Source organism: Rhinoraja longicauda, chromosome 2, assembly GCF_053455715.1.
Source record: "Rhinoraja longicauda isolate Sanriku21f chromosome 2, sRhiLon1.1, whole genome shotgun sequence".
Lineage (NCBI taxonomy): Eukaryota > Metazoa > Chordata > Chondrichthyes > Rajiformes > Arhynchobatidae > Rhinoraja > Rhinoraja longicauda.
In genome coordinates this window covers 94,186,721-94,208,645 of record NC_135954.1, presented here as the reverse complement: position 1 = coordinate 94,208,645, position 21,925 = coordinate 94,186,721, and the positions used below count along the sequence as shown (strand labels likewise).

Genomic DNA, 21,925 nt, shown 5'->3' with positions numbered 1-21,925 from the left:
TCGTTTTCTGTCGGAGGTTTTGGAGGGGATTGATTTTTTTTAATTTTTTTTTTAAGATAATGCCGACCAGTTGCGCGGCCTACGGATGCACGGCCGTGTACAACAAGAACGCCAACACCAGCTTCCACAGGTAGGGGAGGGAGGGAGGGAAGAAGGGAGGGAGTGAGGGATGGAGGAAGGGAGGGATGGAGGAAGGGAGGGAGGGAGTGTGGGATGGAGGGAGGGAGTGTGGGATGGAGGGAGTGAGGGAGGGAGGGAAGAGGGGAAGGGAGAGCGGGACGGGCTCGGGGAATGGGAGATGAGAGGGGAAACTCCTCGGGTGCGTCAGTGTTAACGCAAAGCCTGCGGCCTACTGCGCCGTTCCCATGGCTGCCGCCGGGGCTGCTCGTTCGCCCCCCCCACCCCCTGAAAAACACGCTCATCATCTTTAATCGCTTGGGGGGACAAAAAGGGGGCGTTGTAATAAAAGCACGTGAGGGAGTGTGGAAGTTTTATTCTGTACATTGAATGACCGATGCCGCTCCTCCCTCGCCGTGGGCGGGCGGGCGGGCGGTGGAGAGGCGCCTACCTGCCTGTGCGGTGTGCGGGCCGGGCCCCGGACACGGGTTGCGTGTAAGCATCTGTCAGTCTCTTAACACGGAGCCAGGCAGGGAGGGAGGGAGGAAGGGAGGGAGGGAGGGAGGAAGTGGTTGGGAAGTAGTCGGGCCCCCGCCCCCCCCCCCTGGCTTTGTGCGCGCCCACTATGGACTGGGGACGCGGGACGCGGGACGCAGCGGCGAAGGCGACTTGCCGCAGTTGTTGGGCCCAACAACCCCCCTGCAGCATCGCCTTCTCAGTACATTACCTCCTCAGTTGCTGCCTCATCCGCTGCGATCCTCCAGTACTTAGTGTTTTGTTTCAGGGGGGGAAAAAAGCTGTCCTGACTTCATGTAGTATAAGAAAATAACTGCAGATGCTGATACAAATCGATGGTATTTATTCACAAAATGCTGGAGTAATTCAGCAGGTCAGGCAGCATCTCTGGAGAGAAGTCTGAAGAAGGGTCTCGACCCGAAACGTCACCCATTCCTTCTCTCCTGAGATGCTGCCTGACCTGCTGAGTTACTCCAGCATTTTGTGAATAAAACCCTTCGATTTGTACCAGCATCTGCAGTTATCTTCTTATAACCCATTCCTTCTCTCCTGAGATGCTGCCTGACCTGCTTGGTTACTCCAGCATTTTGTGAATCAAGACTTCATGTAATGACTTCATGTAAAGATGTAATTACTTTATGTAATGACTTCTGTCCCAACCACTTCCGACATCAGTCCTGACCCAAACAAAACGTCACCCATTCCTTCTCTCCAGAGATGCTGCCTGTCCCACTGAATTATTCCAGTATTTTGTGTCTACTTTCGTGTAATATCTCGTCACTTAAGAACACACCAGCAGGTGAACATTGTAATTGCTAAGGTATTTATTTCACCAAATGCTGGAGTAAGTCAGCAGGTCAGGCAGCATCTCAGGAGAGAAGGAATGGGTGACGTTTCGGGTCGAGACCCTTCTTCAGACTTGTAATTGCTAATCTTTCCTATTGACAAAAAAAAGACACAAAGTGCTGGAGTAACTCAGCAGACCAGGCAGCATTCTGGAGATCATGGATAGGTGATGTTTTGGGTCGGGATCCTTCTTCAGAATGTCTGTCTTTGTTTCTATTGACACTTGTGCAATGATACCCTATTAAACAATGCAGCAAATTGCTGCAGCGATGGGCATAAGGAACTGAACATTAGATTATTCTTAGATTAGAGATACAGCGTAAAAACAGGGCCTCCGGCTCACCGAGTCACGCCGACCAACGATCACCCATACACTAGTTCTATCCTACGCACGAGGGACAATTTATAGAAGCCAATTAACCTACAAACCCGTGCGTCTTTGGAGTGTGGGTGGAAATCAGAGCACGTAGTGACCCACGCGGTCACAGGGAGAATACAAACTCCATAGAAACTGCACCCCTGGTTGGGATTGAACCCGGGTCTCTGGCGCTGTGAGGCAGCAACACTACCGCTGTGCACCTATGCCGCCCTGATGTTTGGAATCTGCAGCAAAGTGATGGATGAACTCAGTGGGTTCAGGTAGCATCTGTGGAAGGAAAGCCGAGGCAGGTCCACAGGTTCTGTGGTGCTGAGTGAGATTCCAGTAGGCAATAGGCAGGACAGCAAGCATGGTTTAACGGTTCTTTATTATCACATACTGTGAAGGAATTGCAAGAAACTTGGGCAAATTGTTGGAGGAATTCAGCGGGATCAGGAAGCATCTTAGTCATAGAGTATGGAAACAAGTCCTTCGGCCCAACCTGCCCACACCAACCAACATGTACCATCTATGCTAGTCCCACCTGCCTGCATTTGACCCATATCCCTCTAAACCTGTCCTATCCATAGACTTGTCTAATTGTTTCTTAAATGTTGTGATAGTCCCTGCCTCAACTATCTCCTCTGGCAGCTCATTGCATACACCCACCACATTTTGTGTTAATCTGTGGAGGGAAAGGACAAGGCAGAGTCCTGACCCGAATCAATCGGCGCCTGCCATTCCCTCTACATGTGCTGCCTGACTACTGGATTCCTCCAGCATGTTGTGTTTTGGAGAACGGATGCGGAACAAATGCCCCTGGTCCTTACCTTTGTCCCCATCGCCCTCCACTTCCATGGGTCATTCTTCACAATTTCCATCAGCTCCGAGATTCCACCACTGAACACATTTTCACCTCCCCTCCCCCTTTCGGCATTTTGAATGGATTGCTCCCTAGACTTGTTAGTTAGGGGGACACACACGTGGTTCTGCAACGCTAAGATTCCAGTGGGCAATAGGCAGCAGGCAAGCATGGAGATCTATTGAATCATACTGCATTAACTTTAATCCAAGCAGCCTGGCAGGTGAGGCAGAGGAACTCAGGGCAAAGAAGCACATATGGGGTTGTGATATTACAACCATTATACAAACCTGTTTAAGGAAAGACTGAAGAAGGGACCCAAACTGAACGGTTGGCTATCCATTCCCGGCAGAGATGCTGCCTGACCAGCTAAGTTCCTCCAGCACATTGTGTTTTGCTCAAGAATACAGCATCTGCAGTTCCTTGTGTCTCAATGTTTAAAAGATGGGCATAGTTAGCAGCACGATCGTACAGTGTACAGGTGCTGTCGGTGTGCTTCTTCTTGCGTTTGAGGCAGCAGAAATTATGTAACGCTCTCCAGGCGCTGTAGCCAGTGCAATGTGCTGCTGTCGAGGGCCGTGAGGTCTACCCCTCCACCAGGGGGATGGAGGACAGTGCAGTCGAAAATGATGTGCTGCGCTGTTTGCTGGTCTGCTCCACACACGCAGGCTCCACAACGATGCATGTTGGCGTTGAACCGTCCGACCCCTGTGCGGAGCCGGTTCAGGGCGACCCACCCTTTGCGGTGCATGTCCGAACCGGGTGGGGCTGTGGTGTTCGGTGCGACAGTGAATTGAGGAGGTCGCGATGTCTGTTCCCAGCTGGTTCTCCATGCTCCTAGTATGTTGAAACCAGAGCCACAGAGGGTCGCTGCATGACAGGAGAAAGGGTGACGAGATGACAGGTGTTGAGGTCCCAGTTGCTGTGAATCCTGGGCGAGGTGGTGCAAAGGATGTTTGGCGTCCGATGGGGCCTTGCACACCAGCCTATGAGTGAAGAACTCTCTGTGAAGCTTGGCGGGTGCGATACCTGCGAGCTACGGCAGGAGATCCGTCGGAGTAGAGCGTAGGCGGCCAGTGATGATCCGCATGGTGTCGTTGAGGGTGCCGTCTAGCTTGCTAGTATGAGCGCTGCGGCACCATGCTGGGGCGGCGTACTCAGCGGCGCTGTACACGAGTGCAAGAGCACTGGTTCAAAGAGTAGATGTCCTGGTGCCCCATGACGATCCGGCCAAGCAACGCAGGAGGTTGTTCCGTGTCGAGACTTTAGCACAGAGAGCTTCAAGGTGTTGCTTGTAAGTCAGCTGCCGATCTTGTTTCACCCCGAGGTATGGGGCTCATGTTGTTGACCTCCCCGTGGTGAGACAATAGACAATAGGTGCAGGAGTAGGCTGTTCGACCCTTCGAGCCAGCATCACCATTTGATGTGATCATGGCTGATCATTCTCAATCAGTACCCTGTTCCTGGCTTCTCCCCATACCCTCTGACTCCACTATCCTTAAGAACTCTATCTAGCTCGCTCTTGAAAGCATTCAGAGAATTGGCCTCCACTGCCTTCTGAGGCAGAGAATTCCCCAGATTTACAACTCTCTGACTGAAAACGTTTTTCCTCATCTCCGTTCTAAATGGCCTACCCCTTATTCTTAAACTGTGGCCCCTGGTTCGGGACTCCCCCAACATTGGGAACGTGTTTCCTGTCTCTAACGTGTCCAACCCCTTAATAATCTTATGTGTTTCAATAAGATCCCCTCTCATCCTACTAAATTTCAGTGTATACAAGCCTAGTCGCTCCAGTCTTTCATCATACGACAGTCCCGCCATTCCGGGAATTAACCTAGCAAACCTACGCTGCACGCCCTCAATAGCAAGAATATCCTTCCTCAAATTTGGAGACCAAAACTGCACACAGTACTCCAGGTGCGGTCACACTAGGGCCCTGTACAACTGCAGAAGGACCTCTTTGCTCCTATACTCACCCCTGTTAACTGACCTCAGTTAGGCGAACGACAACAAACAGAGACAGCAGAAGCAGAAAAAACAGCTTGCAGCTCAAATGCAACCTCAGTCGCTGCAGCTTGGCGCCAACCCGGAGCATGCGCCCTCCTTAGGGCGGGCACCTACGGATGTCGAACCAGATGGCATCACCCTGCTGCGGCTGAATGCGGAAGGCCTCACCAAGGCGAAGACCACCATCATTGAACATCTGCTACAGACCCACAAAGTCACTGCAATCCTGCTCCGAGACTCACAAAAGTGACAGCTCGCATCTGAAGATCCCTGATTATACCCTGGCCGCCTACACCGAGAGCGATATCCACAGGATTGCCACTTTTGTAAGGAACACAGCAAAATGGAAAGCGATCGCAGCATCCCCTCCTGACTCCGACGTGGACTGGACGGCAACGCATGTCGAAGGTGTTGCTATCATCGATATAGGTGTGCGAGAGGTGGAAGATAGTGAGAAGTTAATTATTTGATTAGTGAAATAATCATGGCGGTACAGTAGTTGTGCTCTAACACGACAGTTACATTCAGTCGAAACACTGTCACAGAAAATCACGTTATAAAGACGATTGTGTCAAAGGATTAAAGAGGGCTCAGGACAAGAAAGTTTCAGATTCGCGATAACATTATTTTTCTCACAGGACCTTTTTAATAGCAATAAGTTCATTTCTGTTACTCCAAGCAGAAAATACAAAATGCTGCACATTACATTGTTTAATAGGGTATCGTTGCACGTGTCACTAGACGAAGGATCCTGACCCAAAACATCACCTATCCATGTTCTGCAGAATGCTGCCTGATCTGCTGAGTTACTCCAGCACTTTGTGTCTTTTTTTGTCAATAGGAAAGATTGATTATCAATTACAATGGCCACCTGCTGGTGTGTTCTGAAGTGACAAGATATTACAAGAAGGTAGACACAAAATACTGGAATAACTCAGCAGGACAGGCAGCATCTCTGGAGAGAAGGAATGGGTGACGTTTTGGGTCGAGACCCTTCTTCAGACTGATGTCGGAAGAGGGTGGGGCAGAAGTCATTACATGAAGTCATTCCATTATTACATGAAGTCAGGGCAGCTTTTTTTTCTCAAACAAAACACTAAGTACTGGAGAAACGCAGCGGATAAGGCAGCAACTGAGGAGGGATTGTACTGAGGAGGCAACATTTAGGGCCAAAAACCCTTCTTCAGACTGATTGTTGTAGGGGTAAAAAGCTGGAAGATGGTGGGAAGGCTGAACAAAGCCTGGCGAGTGATAGGTGGATACAGATCAGGGGGTTTTGATTGGCAGATGTGTTGAGTAAGTGACAAAGGCTAGAGGTGAGAAGAAGACAAAAGGATGTGAGATAAGAAAAGACGAGGAGGAGTGAAACACAAAGCCAGAGAGAGGAGTATAAATGGAAGGAGATGGGAGGGGTAAACAGGAAATGAGTGACTCAGGGATGTGAGACGAGTGTACCGAGGAGGGAAAAGGAGTGATCCGATCTGGGCGAGAAACTAGGCGAATGGGTGCGCACCAAGGTGGAGCTGAGAGGGGTGGGTACACAGGAAAGAGGTGCTATAGAGTGTTTTACTTAAAATTGGGATATCAATATTCATGATATTGGATTGTAAGCCACTCGGGTGAAATTTGAGATACTGTTGCTCCAGTTGGTGTGTGGTCTCACTCTGGCAATGGAGGAGGCGAAGAATAGAAAGATCAGTATGGGACGGGGAGTTATCAATAGTCAGTTCTTTGCTTGTCAATTTCCAAAGCAACTTCGAAGTGGTTCTTTGGTTCCTGATAGAAAGCATGTTATAACCATTTCGGCTCAATATAAATAGTATTCGCTAATTCATGACTTGTGTTGCGTCTAATTTGTGTTATGGGAACACGAGTTAGAGCAGAACTTTCTGTACTTAGAGAGTATATTCCTAGGGGAACTGGATCTCCCAGTGAGACTACATGGGTTGAACTGAGAAGCTAGAAGGGAGTGATAATTTTGATGGGGGTTGTATTAGAACCTCACCCGCACTAGTCAGAGGGAATTAGAGGAGCACATGCAAAGGGAGACCGCAGATAGTTGTGGGTATAGTAATGGGTGATTTTAACTTCCCTAATTAATTGGGACAGCCTTTGTGCTGAGGGCTTGGGTGGATCAGTATTTGTCCAGTGTGTGCAGGGAGATTTGATTAGGGATAAACCACATGTCTTTGTGGTTGGAACATCATGTCTAATGAATTTAATTGAGCTTTTTGAAGAGGTGACCAAGAGGATTGACGATGACAGAGCAGTCAACATTGTTTATATGGACTTCCGCAAGGCTTTTGACCAGGTCCAGCATTGTGGAATGATGAGAAATATTCATTTAAAATCTCACCCATCTCCTGTGGCTCCACACTAAGATGGCCATCTCCCGGTGAGCGCTGTGCAGCCATGCTAGACCAGGCCCGGCAGCCAGCAGAGAGAGGAGAGATGCACCACGCGTGCGGCAGGAGTATCCTGGGGAGCGCCGCGGCTTGTGGACCAAGCACCCTTGCAGAAGGTCCAGCCCACTCGCCGGAGACTGGGGACTCGTCCGCCACGCCATTGACGAAGGGAACCCACCTGGAGGGCCTGTAAGCAGATCTGCTGCAGGAGGGAGTGCATTGCATCGGCGAGGGAGTGGGCCGCTGGAGACCCCGCAGCTGCCTGGGGTTCGGCTGGACTGGGAGCCGCTCCAAGTGGCCAAGCACGTGGACTGGATGCCGTGGTGGAGCAGAGGCGGAGAACACCATGGCTGCACTTGGAACGCCACCAGGACATTAGACCTTCATGATCAGATCAAGAACCCTGCATTTACAACAACTGGGACTTGAAAATGGCACCAAACTGGCGACTCTGTATAGTGCCTCAGTGTACTACTGCCATATACATGCACTGCATCTGCGATACTTATCTAATATGTATCTAAGTGCTTGTGTTTTGTGATACTTGTACTGAACTGTATACAAAGTGAATTTCATTGTACCTTGGTGCATGTGACAAATAAAGTACATACCATGTTGATCTTTAAGGAGACCTATTATGGGATGGCACCATGGCGCAGCTGGTAGAGCTGCTGCCTCATTGTGCTAATAAATAATTGTGCCTCATAGTGCCGGAGACATGGGTTTGTTCCTAACCTGGAGTGTTCTCTATGTGGAGTTTGCACATTCTTGCTGTGACCACGTGGGTTTCCTCTTTAAATTGTCCCCCAATATGGGGGGGGGGGGGTGGATGAGAAAGTGGGATAACATGGAACTAGTGTGAATGGGTGATCGATCGTTGGTGTGGACTTGGTGGGCCAAATGACCTGTTTCCATGCGGTATCTTTAAAATAAACTATTCCCTCCCCAGCACCCTTCCAATACACCTGCAGAATCCCTAGCCTGAGATCTACCTTGCCCGCCAGATCCATATTTTTGCCCTCCTGATTTTGCACGTAAGTGTACTCCTGCACCTCCTATATTCACTGAAAGATTGTAGAAGCAGGGAATTGTAGATGCCTGTTTACCAAGGAAAATACACAATATGCTGGAGTAACTCAGCAGGTCAGGCAGCATCCCTGGAGAACATGGATAGGTGACAGTTCGGGTCGGGACCCTTCCAGATATCAAGAACACCCTTCACCTGTGTTCACCATTGACCTCCCATTCTTTGTCCTGCCCCTCCACTCTTCTAGCTTTCTTTTCATCCATCCCTGCAATCAGTCTGAAGAAGGGTCCCGACCCGAAAAGTCACCTATCCATGTTCTCCAAGGATGCTGCCTGACCCACTGTGTTACTCCAGCACTTTGTGCCTTTCCTTCACTGAAGGGTTCACTTAATCCTGGCTGCTGACATTCTTCCCACATATCCGTCAATTCTCCACTGATTCTACCACCCACTAACACACTAGGCACAATTTAAAATGGCCAATTGACCCAATAACCTGCTTGTCTTTGAGAATGTGGAAGGAAACCCATGTAGTCACAGAGGGAACACGCAAACTCAATGCAGACAGCACCCAAAACCAGGCTTGAACCAAGTGACTGGTGTGTGGCAGCAGCTCTACCCGCTGCCCATTGTGCCACGGTTATCTATTTTCTCCATTATTGAAGCTTTTCAATGCAATTATATTTAGGAAACTTTTGAATCCATCTATACATTTGGATCAGCAGTCCCCAGAAAAATAACCTTATTATTTTTCTTTGCTCAGGTTTCCCAGAAACCCCAGGAGGCGGATGGAGTGGATCCAACTTGTTCGACGGGAAAACTTTCATCCGACCAGACACACTTTCCTTTGTTCCAAGCATTTTGAGCAAACCTGTTTTGACCGGACAGGACAGACCAGACGCCTGCGAGAAAATGCCATCCCTACGATATTTGACTTCCCTCCGCACGTTCAAAAAGTAAGTGTGCAAGTGTTACTGGTATCAATACCAATGATCCCGGGCAGTATTGGGATAGCACCCTAGTGTGCGCATGTGCGTGTGTGTAAATATACAAGTAATGTTCCGAGCTCACCTTTTTTGGAACATACTGGATGGGAAGTCATTTCAAGTAAAAAGTAAATAACCAGAGAATTAAATTTAAGTCCACTTCCACATACCTTTCTCTGGCTTCACATTTCACTTATAGGGTCACACAACCGGAAGCAGGCCCTTCAGCCCAACGCGGAAACAGGCCACGTCCCTAGTGTGTAGGGTAGTGCTAGTGTACGGGGATCGCTGGTTGGTGTGGACTTAATGTGTTAAAGGGCCTGTTACCATGCTGTATCTTTGAACTAAACTAAACCTGCCTGCATTTGGCCCATATCACTAAACCTTTCCTATCCATGTGCCTGTAAAAATGTCTTTTAAATGTTATCATACCTGCTTCAACTATCTCCACTGGCAGATTGTTCCGTATACCCACCCTCCGAAACATCGCCTGTCCATTCCCTCTGGAGATATTGCCTGACCTACTGAGTTCCTCCAGCACTACATTTCTTCCTCTGGCTTCATAAGTCGCAATTCTTAAATTATTTTGTCTCACACCTTCTGTTTTAATCCCTGGCCTTTTCCAACCATCTGCCTATTCCCCCCCCCCCCCCCCCCCCTCTCTACCAGCTTTCTTCCCCACTCCCTCTCCCCAACAATCAGTCTGAAGAAGAACCCGACCCAAAATGTTACTTATTCATGTTCTCCAGGAATCTGCTGAGTTACTCCACCATTTTGCGCCCTTTTTAGTTGGAGTGACCTCGTTGGCTTCTTTTAGCAAATGTGGCCTTTTATTCCCTAAATTTCCATAATCCACTTCTGTTACTCCATTCGCAAGGATAGCACTTCAGATTAAGGACACAAGAAATAGAAGAAAGAACAGGATTCTTAGTCCATCTGCCGCTCATTAAATCGTGGTTGAGTCTGAAGAGGGGTCTCGACCCGAAACGTCACCCATTCCTTCTCTCCCGAGATGCTGCCTGCCCTGCTGAGTTACTCCAGCATTTTGTGAATAAATACCTTCGATTTGTGCCAGCATCTGCAGTTATTTTCTTACACTATTTTTACCTCAGTGCTGTTTCTTACACTAATCCCAGAGTCGATATCAAGATCAATCAATCAATCGCTATCATGAAAATACTCAACAATTGAGTCTCAGCAGCCTCCTTGCATAGAAAAATCCAAGGATTTACCACCTTCTGGTGAAGACATTTCTTCCCATTTGATTGACTTACTGGTTCTAGACATTCAGGGGAACTCCACATATGTATCATGAAATCAATGACAAATTTCTTCCCAGTTTTTTTTTTAATTAAAATTATTCTTTGTTTTTTTATCATCGGAGATTATTGCTTAGATCTCTAAGTAGTTTCATTTTACAAAATTTACAATGTATTCTTTAAATATTAGAAATGTTTTCCTTAAGTATTGGAAAAATAATCCAACCATGTCCAGGATGTGGACGATACAATCAACTTGCCAAGAGAAAGGAAGCAAGGGGTTGCAGAGGCTACACGGACAGGAATCATGAAAATGCTAAAATAAATGTTCTTAAATAACTGGTAGAGCTACTGCTGCACTGCACCAGAGACCCGGGTTTGATCCTGGTCTCGGGTGCTCTCTGTGTGGAGTTTGCACTTTCTTCCGTTGGTTTCTTACGGATGCTTGGTTTCCTCCCAAATACATGCCAGATTGTGGGATTCATTTGACTCTGTAAAATTTCCCTAGTGTGCAGGGAGTGGATGCGAAAGTGGGATAACATAGAACTAATGTGAATGGGTGATCGGTGGCCAACCTGGGCTGAAGGGCCTCTTTCCATGCTGTATCGTTCAATCAATTGAACAGTTGGATATCTTGAACAATTGTTCATTTTCTTCCAATGTCAACTTGATTATCATTGCAGATGATATGATAATTGGTGTTTTCTCCTCTCCTGCACTTCTATCACACAGTAAGATCTCATCATATTCTCCATCCTGCACTGCTACCTCCTCTCTTTCTTTCACTTCTTAATGCTCCTTTCTCCTTCTCTTATCAAGTTTCCTTTCCTCCTTCCCTCCGTCACTCCGCCCTTCCCCGTCAAGAACCAGAGGGCATAGGTTTAAGCTGAGATTTTAGAAGGATGAGAGGAGATCTTATTGAAACATAAGATTATTAAGGGGTTGGACACGTTAGAGGCAGGAAACATGTTCCCAATGTTGGGGGAGTCCAGAACCAGGGGCCACAGTTTAAGAATAAGGGTTAGGCCATTTAGAACGGAGATGAGGAAAAACGTTTTCAGTCAGAGAGTTGTAAATCTGTGGAATTCTCTGCCTCACAAGGCAGTAGAGGCCAATTCTCTGAATGCTTTCAAGAGAGAGCTAGATAGAGCTCTTAAGGATAGTGGAGTCAGGGGTATGGGGAGAAGGCAGGAACGGGGTACTGATTGAGAATGATCAGCCATGATCACATTGAATGGGGGTGCTGGCTCGAAGGGCCGAATGGCCTACTCCTGCATCTATTGTCTAACGGGAACCTGTGAGGCAACCTTTTTATGCAATGGGTTGTATGGAATGAGCTACCGGAGGAGGTAGTCGAGGCAGGCACTATCACAACATTTAAGAAACATTTAGACAGGTACATGGATTGGATAGGTTTAGAGAGATATGGGCCAAACACAGGCAGGTAGAACTAGTGTCGACGGGGCATGTTGATCGGAGTGGGCAGATTGGGCCGAAGGGCCTATTTCCACACTGTATGACTCTATGAAAGTACTTCCACAATACTGCAGGAGAGGAAATATCAGAATTTAGACTCTCTGGCAATATATATCCAATAAGTCTGCATGATGTGTAACATGGCAGAAAACATGAAGGTGATAGTAATCCCCTGGGCAAGCTGGGCCAAAGGGCCTGTTTCCACTCTCTACGACTCAATTTCTGTAATACTCTTAATAATTGTTGTTTTGTTTTGCAGAAGTTAGCAGGCAGAAAATCCCTCCTGACTTCAATGGGCATCAGTAACCCGCAAACACCATCCTTCGTTGGCACTGGTCATAACACCAGCATTAGTGCTAGTACTAGTGACAGTACCAGCAGCCAAACCAGCAGTGGCATCAAGGGAGTGTTCGAAGAACATAGTTACTGTTTGGCAAATCCTGCTGAGGCCAAGAGGAAGATATTCCAGTTGCTAGACGAAGTGGATTACCTCAGACAGCAAGTAAAGATCAGCAGGCAGCGAGAACGCCGTGTGGTCGAGAAGTGGAGAGGGATCTCCAACCTTCTCATGGAGCTAAGAGAGAAAAATCTTTTGCCTCCTGACAAGGAACCAGAGCATATTAAGACCGAATGACAAATCTCTTAAAAATCCATCAGCTCATTGAAGTTGACCAGAGCAAATGGTACTGTAGCCCAGAAAAGACAGCTTGTTTCACTTTTCTGTCCACTTTCTTTCATGCTTTTCAACAACCTTATACTCTCAAACTTTAATTTATTGGTTGTTTATCAGCACATAATTCATGATGATGCACATTGCATTCATCGACTTAAAATGTGATGAACAGTGTTGCATGGAACCAGTGTTTGCATTGGCAATGAATTATGCACAGAAACATAGTCAGACAGGTGCTTTATCATGGTTTGTCAGAAGATATTGGACAGTAAACGCAAGCCATGTCGTGACATTTTTATTCATTGAGCCTCGACAAATAACCAACCTGAAAAGTGCCTCGACACCAGCCTCATAGCCCTTCTAAACCACAGAGATGTTTTTTTTTAATTTCTATATCAATGGTCCTGTCTGCAATTGCCAATTCGTGCTCAAGAAGCTTTATACTGCAGACATGTGCAAACTACGGACTGGTTTGAGACTTCATCTGACCCATGATTCTTGCGGAGAGCTGTAAAAGAGGTAAGATGTTTATTCCACTAACAAGAGAACATTATCGCACATCGGTGTTACACCTGCTATTGTTTGGGTAACAAGAGGTTTCCCCAGCCATCTCCTACTGTTCCGTCTGTGCTGGTAGGTCTTCCGCAACCGATTAACGGTCTTTAGACTTTAGAGATACAGCGTGGAATCATGCCCTTCGGCCCATTGAGTCTGTTCCGAGCAGCAATCACCCCATACACTCGCTCTATCCTACACACTAGGGACAATTTACAATTTTACCAAAGCCAATTAACTTACATACCTGTATGTCTCTGGTGTGTTGGAGGAAACCACAGCACCCAGAGAAACCCCACGCGGTCACAGGGAGAACGTATAAACTCCGTACAGATAGCACCCATAGTCAGGATTGAACCTGGATCTTTGGCACTGTATGGAAGCACCCTCTACCGCTGCACCACTGTGCTGTGCCAAATTGGCTTTTTATATACATTTTTTGAAGTGACAAAATGTATCTTGCATTGCGGGGAATCAATGTGCATGTGCCAATTCAGAGTTCGAACAAGGCTCTACTTTCAGTACCCTGGAGAGTCAAAGCCTAACATCAGATAATACAAAGATCTTGATTTCATCTGGTGTTAACTCTCGTGTGAGAAACAGAAGGACCCCTCATCAGATGACGTGCAAATGTTCATTAAGGTAAAATAGGTCAGTGTGTTCTCATAATAGATTAATGTTATGCTTTAATAAATGCTGATGTTTTAATGATCCTTTTAGAGGCTCTGATGTCTGATGCAATGAGTCTTCATCCTTTCGCAAAGCAGTGACTTTCAATATTATATTGTGATATCTTTCCACAACTTTCAAAACCTGCTCCAAATTTCTCTCTCCCTGTACCTTCGACTAAATTCTCCTTAATCTATATTTCAACCCACACCTCATTTTGTGTGAAGTTCCTCTGCCCATTTTTCTGTCAAACAATATATATTCTGCAGATAGACACAAAAAGCTGGAGTAACTCAGTGGGACAGGCAGCATCCCTGGAGAGAAGGAATGGGTGCAGTTTCGGGTCGAGACCCTTCTTCAGTCTCGATCCAAAACGTCGTCCATTCCTTCCCTCCAGAGATGCTGCCTGTCCCGTTGAGTTACTCCAGCTTTTTGTGTCTGTCTTCAGTTTAAACCAGCATCTGCAGTTCCTTCCTGCACAATATATATTCTGCAGTTCAGTGTGAAGAAAGGTCCAAACCCAAATTGTCACCTAATCCATTTCCTCCAGAGATGCTGCCTGAGTTACTCCAGTACTTTACTCCAGTGTTTTACTCAAGATTCCAACGTCTGCAGAACCTTGTGTCTCCTCTATCTTCTGCTGTTGCTATTTACACACTCTCTCAACCCATCCAAACATTTGTCACTTGTCATTTTCCTTGCACAAATTTCCCTCCTTAATCTCTTCTGCATTCCACCCTGTAACAGAACTTCCTTGTTCTGTTCCCTGTTCCTCACCTCCCACAACCCCCCCCCCCCTTCTCTATATTTAGACACTTCCAAATCTAATGACAGGCCAACAACCATTTCGTGTTGGTCTCAATGGTTATTGCATGAACAGCAGAGCCATTCCATTTGTTTTAAATTTTATTCAAAAATTCCAAGATCTGCAAGATATTTTGCATGTGTGAAAGGTAACTGCAAGATACGTAAACTTGGATAATCTGCTATCTCATTGTTTAGACTTCCTGAGCAGTTCAGCATTTGACTGGTGCTAATAGCTGCTCCATCTTTAACACACTAGGGCCTCAGTTCCTAGACTACCTTATACATAATCTGTCTCCAGTTTTCATACTCCCTTAACACTGCAAACCAAGTTCTGAACGCTCCATTTTACACACTGGCGGCCCTGGTTACTGCGCTCCTCTTAACACACTGGAGCCTTGGTTGCCACGCTTCATTTAACAATCAGTGCCTCACAGTATCAGAGACCCGGTGTTATCTGACCTCTGGTGTTATCTGTGTGGAGTTTGCATGTCCTCCCTGTGGGTTTCTTCCGGGTGCTCCAGTTTCTTCCCACATCCCAAGACATGCGAGATGTGGGAAGAAATTGATTGATTGGCCTTTGTGTGCAGGGAGTGGATGCATAAGTTGGATAACATGGAACGAGTGTGAACAGGTGATCGGTGGTCAACATGAACTCAGTGGGCCAAAGGCTTGTATCCATGCTGTATTGTATTAAAAGTGTGTTGAAATATTAATGGGAAAGCGATAGACTGGAAAATCTGCCAATCCAGCACCACCAAATTCCCACGGGTGTCAGGCTAATGGATTTTTACTGTAGTGCTGTCCTTTATTGTTTGACAATTAATTAATTTCATTTTGAGGTTATTGGTGTTTTTAGATTCTCCCTCTCCTTCAGACTACTTTGATATTTTGTTCATACTCGGGGAGGGGAGGGAGAGCTTTTCCCTTTTGTTTCTTCCTATTTGAATCATTTTACAGCTGTTCCACAAGTTCTCTGCAAGGGGTGAAGTGGTAGCTGATTCGCAGCAACAGAAGAACGTGCTTGAATCTAGGTAAAATAATAGTCTGGAAATGTCAGACCAAAAGGAATTGATGGAAAATTGATGCATCTGTGCAATATACTGGGCAGTTACCAATGATAAATAACTTTGCTGAAAATAGAGAATCGAACTGAGTTATTCAAGATTTTGAATGAAGTAAAAACTCAATTCCCTCCTTCAATGGGGCCACAGAAAAGTCAGGGGTGTAGGCTTAAAATTAAACATCTGGGAACAAGCCGCCAATCTTTCCTGTTTGAACTAAGCAAATCCAAGAAGACATTTCATCATAACCATGATAACTTTTTATTTGGGGGCAGCACAGTGGTGCAGTGGTAGAGTTGGAGCCTTCCAGAGCCAGAGACCCGGGTTCAATCCCTTTTACGGATGCTGTCTTTGTGGAGTTTGAACCTGTGACCACTTGAGTTTCCTCCCACACTCCAAAGATGTACAGGTTTGTAGGTTAATTGGCTTTGGTAAAGATTATAAATTGTCCCTTGTGTATAGGATAGTGCTAGTGCACGGGGATCGCTGGTCGGCGCAGGCTTGGTGGGCAGAAGGGCCTGTTTCTGCATTGTATCTCTAAACTTCATTATCATACTGAGATCAGACTCTAAATCAGTGCAGTCAGATGCCATGGGCCAAGCCCTGATCACTTCTTTCTGAACTCTGGCGACAGCTTCCCGCTGCTTGTTTGTTCTGGCCAGCAGCTCGCCAGCCTATCATTCAGGCAGTGAGAGAGATGTGGGCGTCAATAGCTCTTGTCAGCACATATCCCTAATTCCTCAGCTGTGTGCTATGCGGTGCTATTTCACTAAACAATCGACTATATTGCAATGGCTCTGGTGGTTGTATGTAGGATTGTGGAATTATTTTCTCAAACATTAGTGACTCCGAATTTATTTTTTGTTCTACTTGACTGGTAGTTATTTAGTCACTACTAGTGAACTTCCAAATTGAGATTTTGTTTAGTATAGTTTAGAGATACAGCATGGAAACAGGCCCTGCGGCCCATCGAGTCCATGCCGACTATCGATCACCCGTTCACACTAATTCTATTCTCATCCACTCTCTACACACTAGGAGGCAATTTTAAAGTGGCCAATTAATCTACAAACCCGCACGTCTTTGGGATGTAGGAGGAAACTGGAGCACCTGGAGGAAATCCACAAAGTGAGTGAGCAAACTTCACACAGGGTTTCTGGCGCTGTGAGACAGCAGCTCTACCAGCTGGTTACATATTGTCCTAGAGGCATGAGAGAACATATTTCTTTCACATGGTTAATATCAAATTCATCACCACCCACCAATGGTTGTTGGAATCAAATATGTAGACAGTTTAACACAACTATAAAGTTGGCTTAGTGTGAAATGCTCCATTAAAGATTTGGTGGATTAGATTGTGCCAGCAGGCATTTTAATTCTTATTTTGTTCTTAGAGATAGGTATATCTTTTGACAGCAGTGATGTGTTTCTGAGAACATTTTCTTTTTCACTTTTAGGGAATTATTCAGAACTCCCATGAAATTCCACAAATTTGCAGTTGAAGGAGACCCCAGACCCCAACTAAAGGCTTGTGACAGCTTACCTCCCCTCTCAGCAGCATGTTAGTCCCTTGAGTCTGCTGACTGCCCCATGGTTAATGCAGCTGTTGTAAACATGAAGTGTGCTGAGTCTTTTTTTTTTTAACTGACATGCGAGTATTGACGGATGGAAGAAGGAAAAGTATTCAGTGCAACAGCAGTACATACCAGCAAGAAATGATTTGATCCCTTCAGGATTCACTTTCAGAAATTTCCCCCAAACTATGGAGGTACAGCGTGCAATTAGGCTCTTCAGCCCACAGAGTCCATGCCGACCATTGATCACCCACATACACTAGGGACAATTTATAGATGCTGATTAACCACCAGGGACATAGGGGGTAGAATAAGGCCAAACAGCCTTCTTTGACCCTTTTCTCTCATTGAATCCCTCATTTTACCTGATTACCATTAATGGCCTTTGACCACCCTTGCCGAACAAAAATCTATCAACCCTGGTGATTATTTTTGACATTACCAACGAACACCCCTACTCGCTAAGCTGCCTGTTTTTTTCCTATAGTAACCGGGACCAATGTAACCGGGAAACAGGCCTTTCACACCGAGTCTGCACCGACAAGAAATCCCCACCCATTAACGCTAGGGACAATTTTTTACATTCATACCTAGCCAATGAACCGACAAACCTGTACGTCTTTGGAGTTTGGGAGGAAATCAATGTTCTCAGAGAAAACCCATGCAGGTCACGGGGAGAATGTACAAACTCTGTACAGTCAAGCACCCGTAACCAGGATCGAACCCGGGCTCTGGCGCTGTATTTTTCGAGTTTTTGAGTGTCTCGTCCACTTGGTCATTTTGAGCGAAAACCACAGGTCCAGGGAGGGGTCCTGGTGTTCCAGATGGTAGGGCGGATTGGTATGATCTTTGATTTCAGTATTTCATAAGACTGCTCTTGTTCACCAAGCAAGGAAGTCACCACCGCAGGGGAAACGGAGCTGAGCTAGTTTTTATGGTTAGTTATTGTCTACATCATCTGATGTGTCTTTTTTTATTAATTAAATATTAATTGCAAAAATCAAACCATCAACAATGCAAACCAAAAAAAACATTTCAACTACAGATCCGTCTCTGTAGTTTTTCTGCGGACGTGATTTTGTGCCCGTCTTATTTCCGCGCCTGGGACTTATTAGGCGGTTCTAAACTTTTTGTCGAGATGTGTTCCTGGCCATTCCAGGGATGTAATATACACATCGTATTTTGTCACCTCTTACTGTTTCCTCGGTTCTCAGGGCTCTGACTAGCCGAACCGGGTACCAGCAAGGCACATATTGGATCTTATTTGTCATATCCTCCTCGCAGGTTTAGGTGGAGGAGACGTTAGCACAGGTTAGCAGACATCAACCTGGCTCTCTAGTGCAGCATGTGCATTTTACACAGCGTGCCGCTGCCTGACAACACTGCGGGGACGTTGTTTGTCCGGGTCAAGTCCCATCCGGTTGGGCACAATCACAATGATCGAAACCCCCTTTTGTTTTTGTTTTCGCACTTTGGCCCTTGTCTGCCCGGGACTCGATCTGGTCAGATCGGATGGTATGTCGTGTTTCTTTCTAGTCGTTTCAGCCGACGAAAAATCGTCGTTTCCAGCGGGACCTCGGGGAGGCACGACTCGCTTGAGGACGGTGAGAAACACGAAAAGACGTCCTCAGCTACGGTAACTTGCCAGCGACTCTCCCTTAAGAGAGTCATAGTTACTCCCTTTGTAAGGCAGCAACTCCACCGTGGCTCCCTAACAGATGTGACAACTTGTGTTGGATTCAAGGCAAGAAATCACGTGCAATTAGCAAAACTGTTGGTAAAGAAATAACGACAAAATTACTTGGCACAGAAGAAGCCCAGAATTGTCTTGAATCTGCCTGGACCAACTGATCATATTTGGGAGGACAGGAAGTTCATTAATAACAAAAAGAAACTACACTGAAAGCTGGATTTGCTGGTACTGATCACTGCAATCCAAAGGATTTTAAGCATGGTAAAGGTTGCATTGCGGTAAACATACCTATCCGTATTGTGATTTTAGTTTATGTTGATGAATCAAACCGAGAATATTAGACCCTGTGGTGCTGCAAAGGGCCTGTTTCTACACTACAACTCGATGATTCTAACAGATTTCAAAAGATAGGAATAGAAATGAGTACGTGAACTTAAAATCAATAAAGTGAAGTGAAATAAATGTGAGCTGATACCTAAATACAAATGAGATTTAAAATACTTGGGAGAAATTATTTTTTTGTAATACTAACAGGCAGATACTACAAAGTGTGTAGGAAGGAACTGCAGATCCTGATTTACACCGAAGATAGACACAGTGCTGGAGTAACTCAGTGGGTCAGGCAACATCTCTGGAGAAAAATAGGTGACCTTTCGGGTCGAGACCCTTCTTCAGATACTGCAAAATTCTTATTCTTAGGCCCCCTCGGTCATGGCTAACCATGGGTGATGCATCCTAGTTGGCTGCTTGCTCCACACCTCGGCTAGAGCAGCGTCGCTTGTGGCTGACGAGACCAATACGGGAGTGACAGTCTCTGTCGCAAAGGTCACATTTGTGTGTGGACTCTGGTCTGTTGAAGTTGCTGCCCTCCTTTCTGCGTGCCCGCTTTTCTGCCGCTGCATTCATCAGTTTCTCTTTCCCCATTTTGAGATGGTGGTTCAGGGTACCTCTCCACCTCGTACGGTCAGCTGCAAGGCTCTCCGGACTCCACATGGATGTCGAGCGCCTTCAAATCTCTCCTGCAGACATCCTTGTAACGTAGTTGGAGGCAGCCGATGGTTCTTCTCCCAGATGTTAGCTCTCCATAGAGGATGTCTTTTGGAATATGGCCATCCTCCATGCGGTGGACATGGCCCAGCCACCACAGCCTGCGTTGCCTGAGTAGAGTGTACATACTTGGAAAGCCAGCGCGAGACAGAATCTCGGCGTTGAACACTGCCTTGCCAGGATATACCCAGGATACGGATAAAGTATGTAGAATAAAAATCAGTGTGTACTCATGGAATCAAGAAAACATGAGACGGTCTGGTTCATTCTTTTGGAGGTTTCACAATCACATTTTAAAATGGTACTAATTTCTCTTGAGATTTTCAGCTTAGGGGGTTACAGATCGAAACTCTGCGGCCTAGCAGGCGATGATTCTGTGATCCAGTATGTTGTGAATCTGTAGCACAAAATCTGTACTAATTAACTAATTCTAACTAGCATGTAAAACTAACTCAGATCTGTACTAAACTAGCAAATTAACCTACCTGTGCAACTTTGGGATCACAGGCGACAGTGTTTACAATTTATGGACACTATGGATTATGGATAGTTCTCAGAATACTCCAGTTTTTATTTCCCACAATTGTCCCACCATACTTAAAATTTCTCTGCTCGGAGGAAGATGATCCGGGGGATGGGGGCAATTTTTGTACCACCCTCCGGTCAGGTCACAGGGTACTTGACTCGAAAGTTTCAACCTATAGTTGTTTTCTGGCACATTATAAGTGTGACTTGCTGATGACAAACCAGCTGTGTTACTTGCATTTCATGGCCATTTATTTTCCTGCAGCAGGAAATAGTCCATGCTAATTCTACTTGAGTCCGAAGAAGGATCCCGACCAGAAATGTCACCTATCCATGTTCTCCATAGATGCTGCCTGTCCTGCTGAGTTACTTCAGCACTGTGTCTAATTCTACTCAGTGTGCCCAATGTGATTTACAGAATGGTACTTTATGCATGTAAAGTTGATCACATTGAATGTATTTCAAAGGAACTTCAGTTTTAATTTCAACTGCCACAGATGGCTGCAGAGGCCACGTCAATTGATATTATTAAGTTGGAAATTGACAGATTTTTGATTAGAAAGGTTGTCAGTGGTTATGGGGCAAAGACAGGAGAATGAGGTTGAGAGGGTAAGTTAGATGAGCCATGATTGAATGGCGAAGTAGACTTGCTGGGCCAAATGGCCTTGTTCTGCTTCTAAAACTTAATAACTGACACTATTTGCACATACAGAACAAATTTATGCACAGTGCCCTCCATAATGTTTGGGACAAAGACCCATCATTTATTTATCTGCCTCTACTCTGCAATTTGAGATTTGTAATGGAAAAAATCACATGTGGTTAAAGTCCACATTGTCAGATTTTAATAAAGGCCATTTTTAATACATTTTGGTTTCACCATGTAGAAATTACAGCAGTGTTTATACATGCCCCCCCCCCCCCCCCCCCCCCCATTTCAGGGCACCATAATGTTTGGGATACAGCAATGTCATGTAAATGAAAGTAGTCATGTTTAGTATTTTGTTGCATATCCTTTGCATGCAATGACTGGTTGAAGTCTGCGATTCATGGACATCACCAATTGCCGGGTGTTTTCTTTGGTGATGTTCTGCTAGGCCTGTGTTTCAGCCATCTTTAGCTTATGCTTGTTTTGGGGTGCTAGTATCCTTCAGTTTTCTCTTCAGCATATAAAAGGTATGCTCAATTGGGTTCAGATCGTGTGATTGACCAAGAATTGACCAATATTTAGCTTTGAAAAACTCCTTTGTTGCTTTAGCAGTATGTTTGGGATCATTGTCTTGCTTTAGAATGAACCGCCGGCCAATGAGTTTTGAGGCATTTGTTTGAACTTGAGCAGATAGGATGTGTCTATACACTTCAGAATTCATTATGCTACTACCATCAGCAGTTGTATCATCAATGAAGATAAGTGAGCCAGTACCTTCAGCAGCAATACATGCCCAGGCCATAACACCCCCACC

At 45.9% G+C, this 21,925-nt stretch overlaps 2 protein-coding genes across 3 annotated transcripts in view; one reads left to right on the top strand and one right to left on the bottom strand.

The window, feature by feature from the left end:
- galnt11 (UDP-N-acetyl-alpha-D-galactosamine:polypeptide N-acetylgalactosaminyltransferase 11 (GalNAc-T11)) overlaps positions 1 to 1,289 on the bottom strand; it is a 108,570-nt gene extending 107,281 nt beyond the window's left edge. Inside the window, exon 1 of one of the 2 annotated variants that reach the window (XM_078424545.1) lies at positions 1,269 to 1,289. The gene's annotated coding sequence lies outside the window, so the exon portion shown is untranslated. Of the gene's footprint in view, positions 1 to 568; positions 661 to 1,268 lie in introns of those variants that run through there. The other variant, XM_078424516.1, reaches the window with a different exon arrangement.
- LOC144607665 (THAP domain-containing protein 2-like) lies at positions 60 to 18,022 on the top strand. Its single transcript, XM_078424670.1, has 4 exons — positions 60 to 130; positions 8,901 to 9,093; positions 12,118 to 13,050; positions 17,081 to 18,022. The coding sequence occupies exons 1-3, from the start codon at positions 60 to 62 to the stop codon at positions 12,490 to 12,492; spliced, it is 639 nt and encodes a 212-aa protein (XP_078280796.1). The 3' UTR covers positions 12,493 to 13,050; positions 17,081 to 18,022.
- Positions 18,023 to 21,925: the final 3,903 nt, after the last annotated feature.

What these genes read in the sequence shown, in the direction of transcription:
- LOC144607665 (XM_078424670.1), top strand. Translation starts at nt 60, where the DNA reads ATGCCGACCAGTTGCGCGGCCTACGGATGCACGGCCGTGTACAACAAG. An exon ending in GCCAACACCAGCTTCCACAG is followed by an intron (nt 131 to 8,900) that starts GTAGGGGAGGGA and finishes TTCTTTGCTCAG; the next exon opens with GTTTCCCAGAAACCCCAGGA. An exon ending in TCCCTCCGCACGTTCAAAAA is followed by an intron (nt 9,094 to 12,117) that starts GTAAGTGTGCAA and finishes TTTGTTTTGCAG; the next exon opens with AAGTTAGCAGGCAGAAAATC.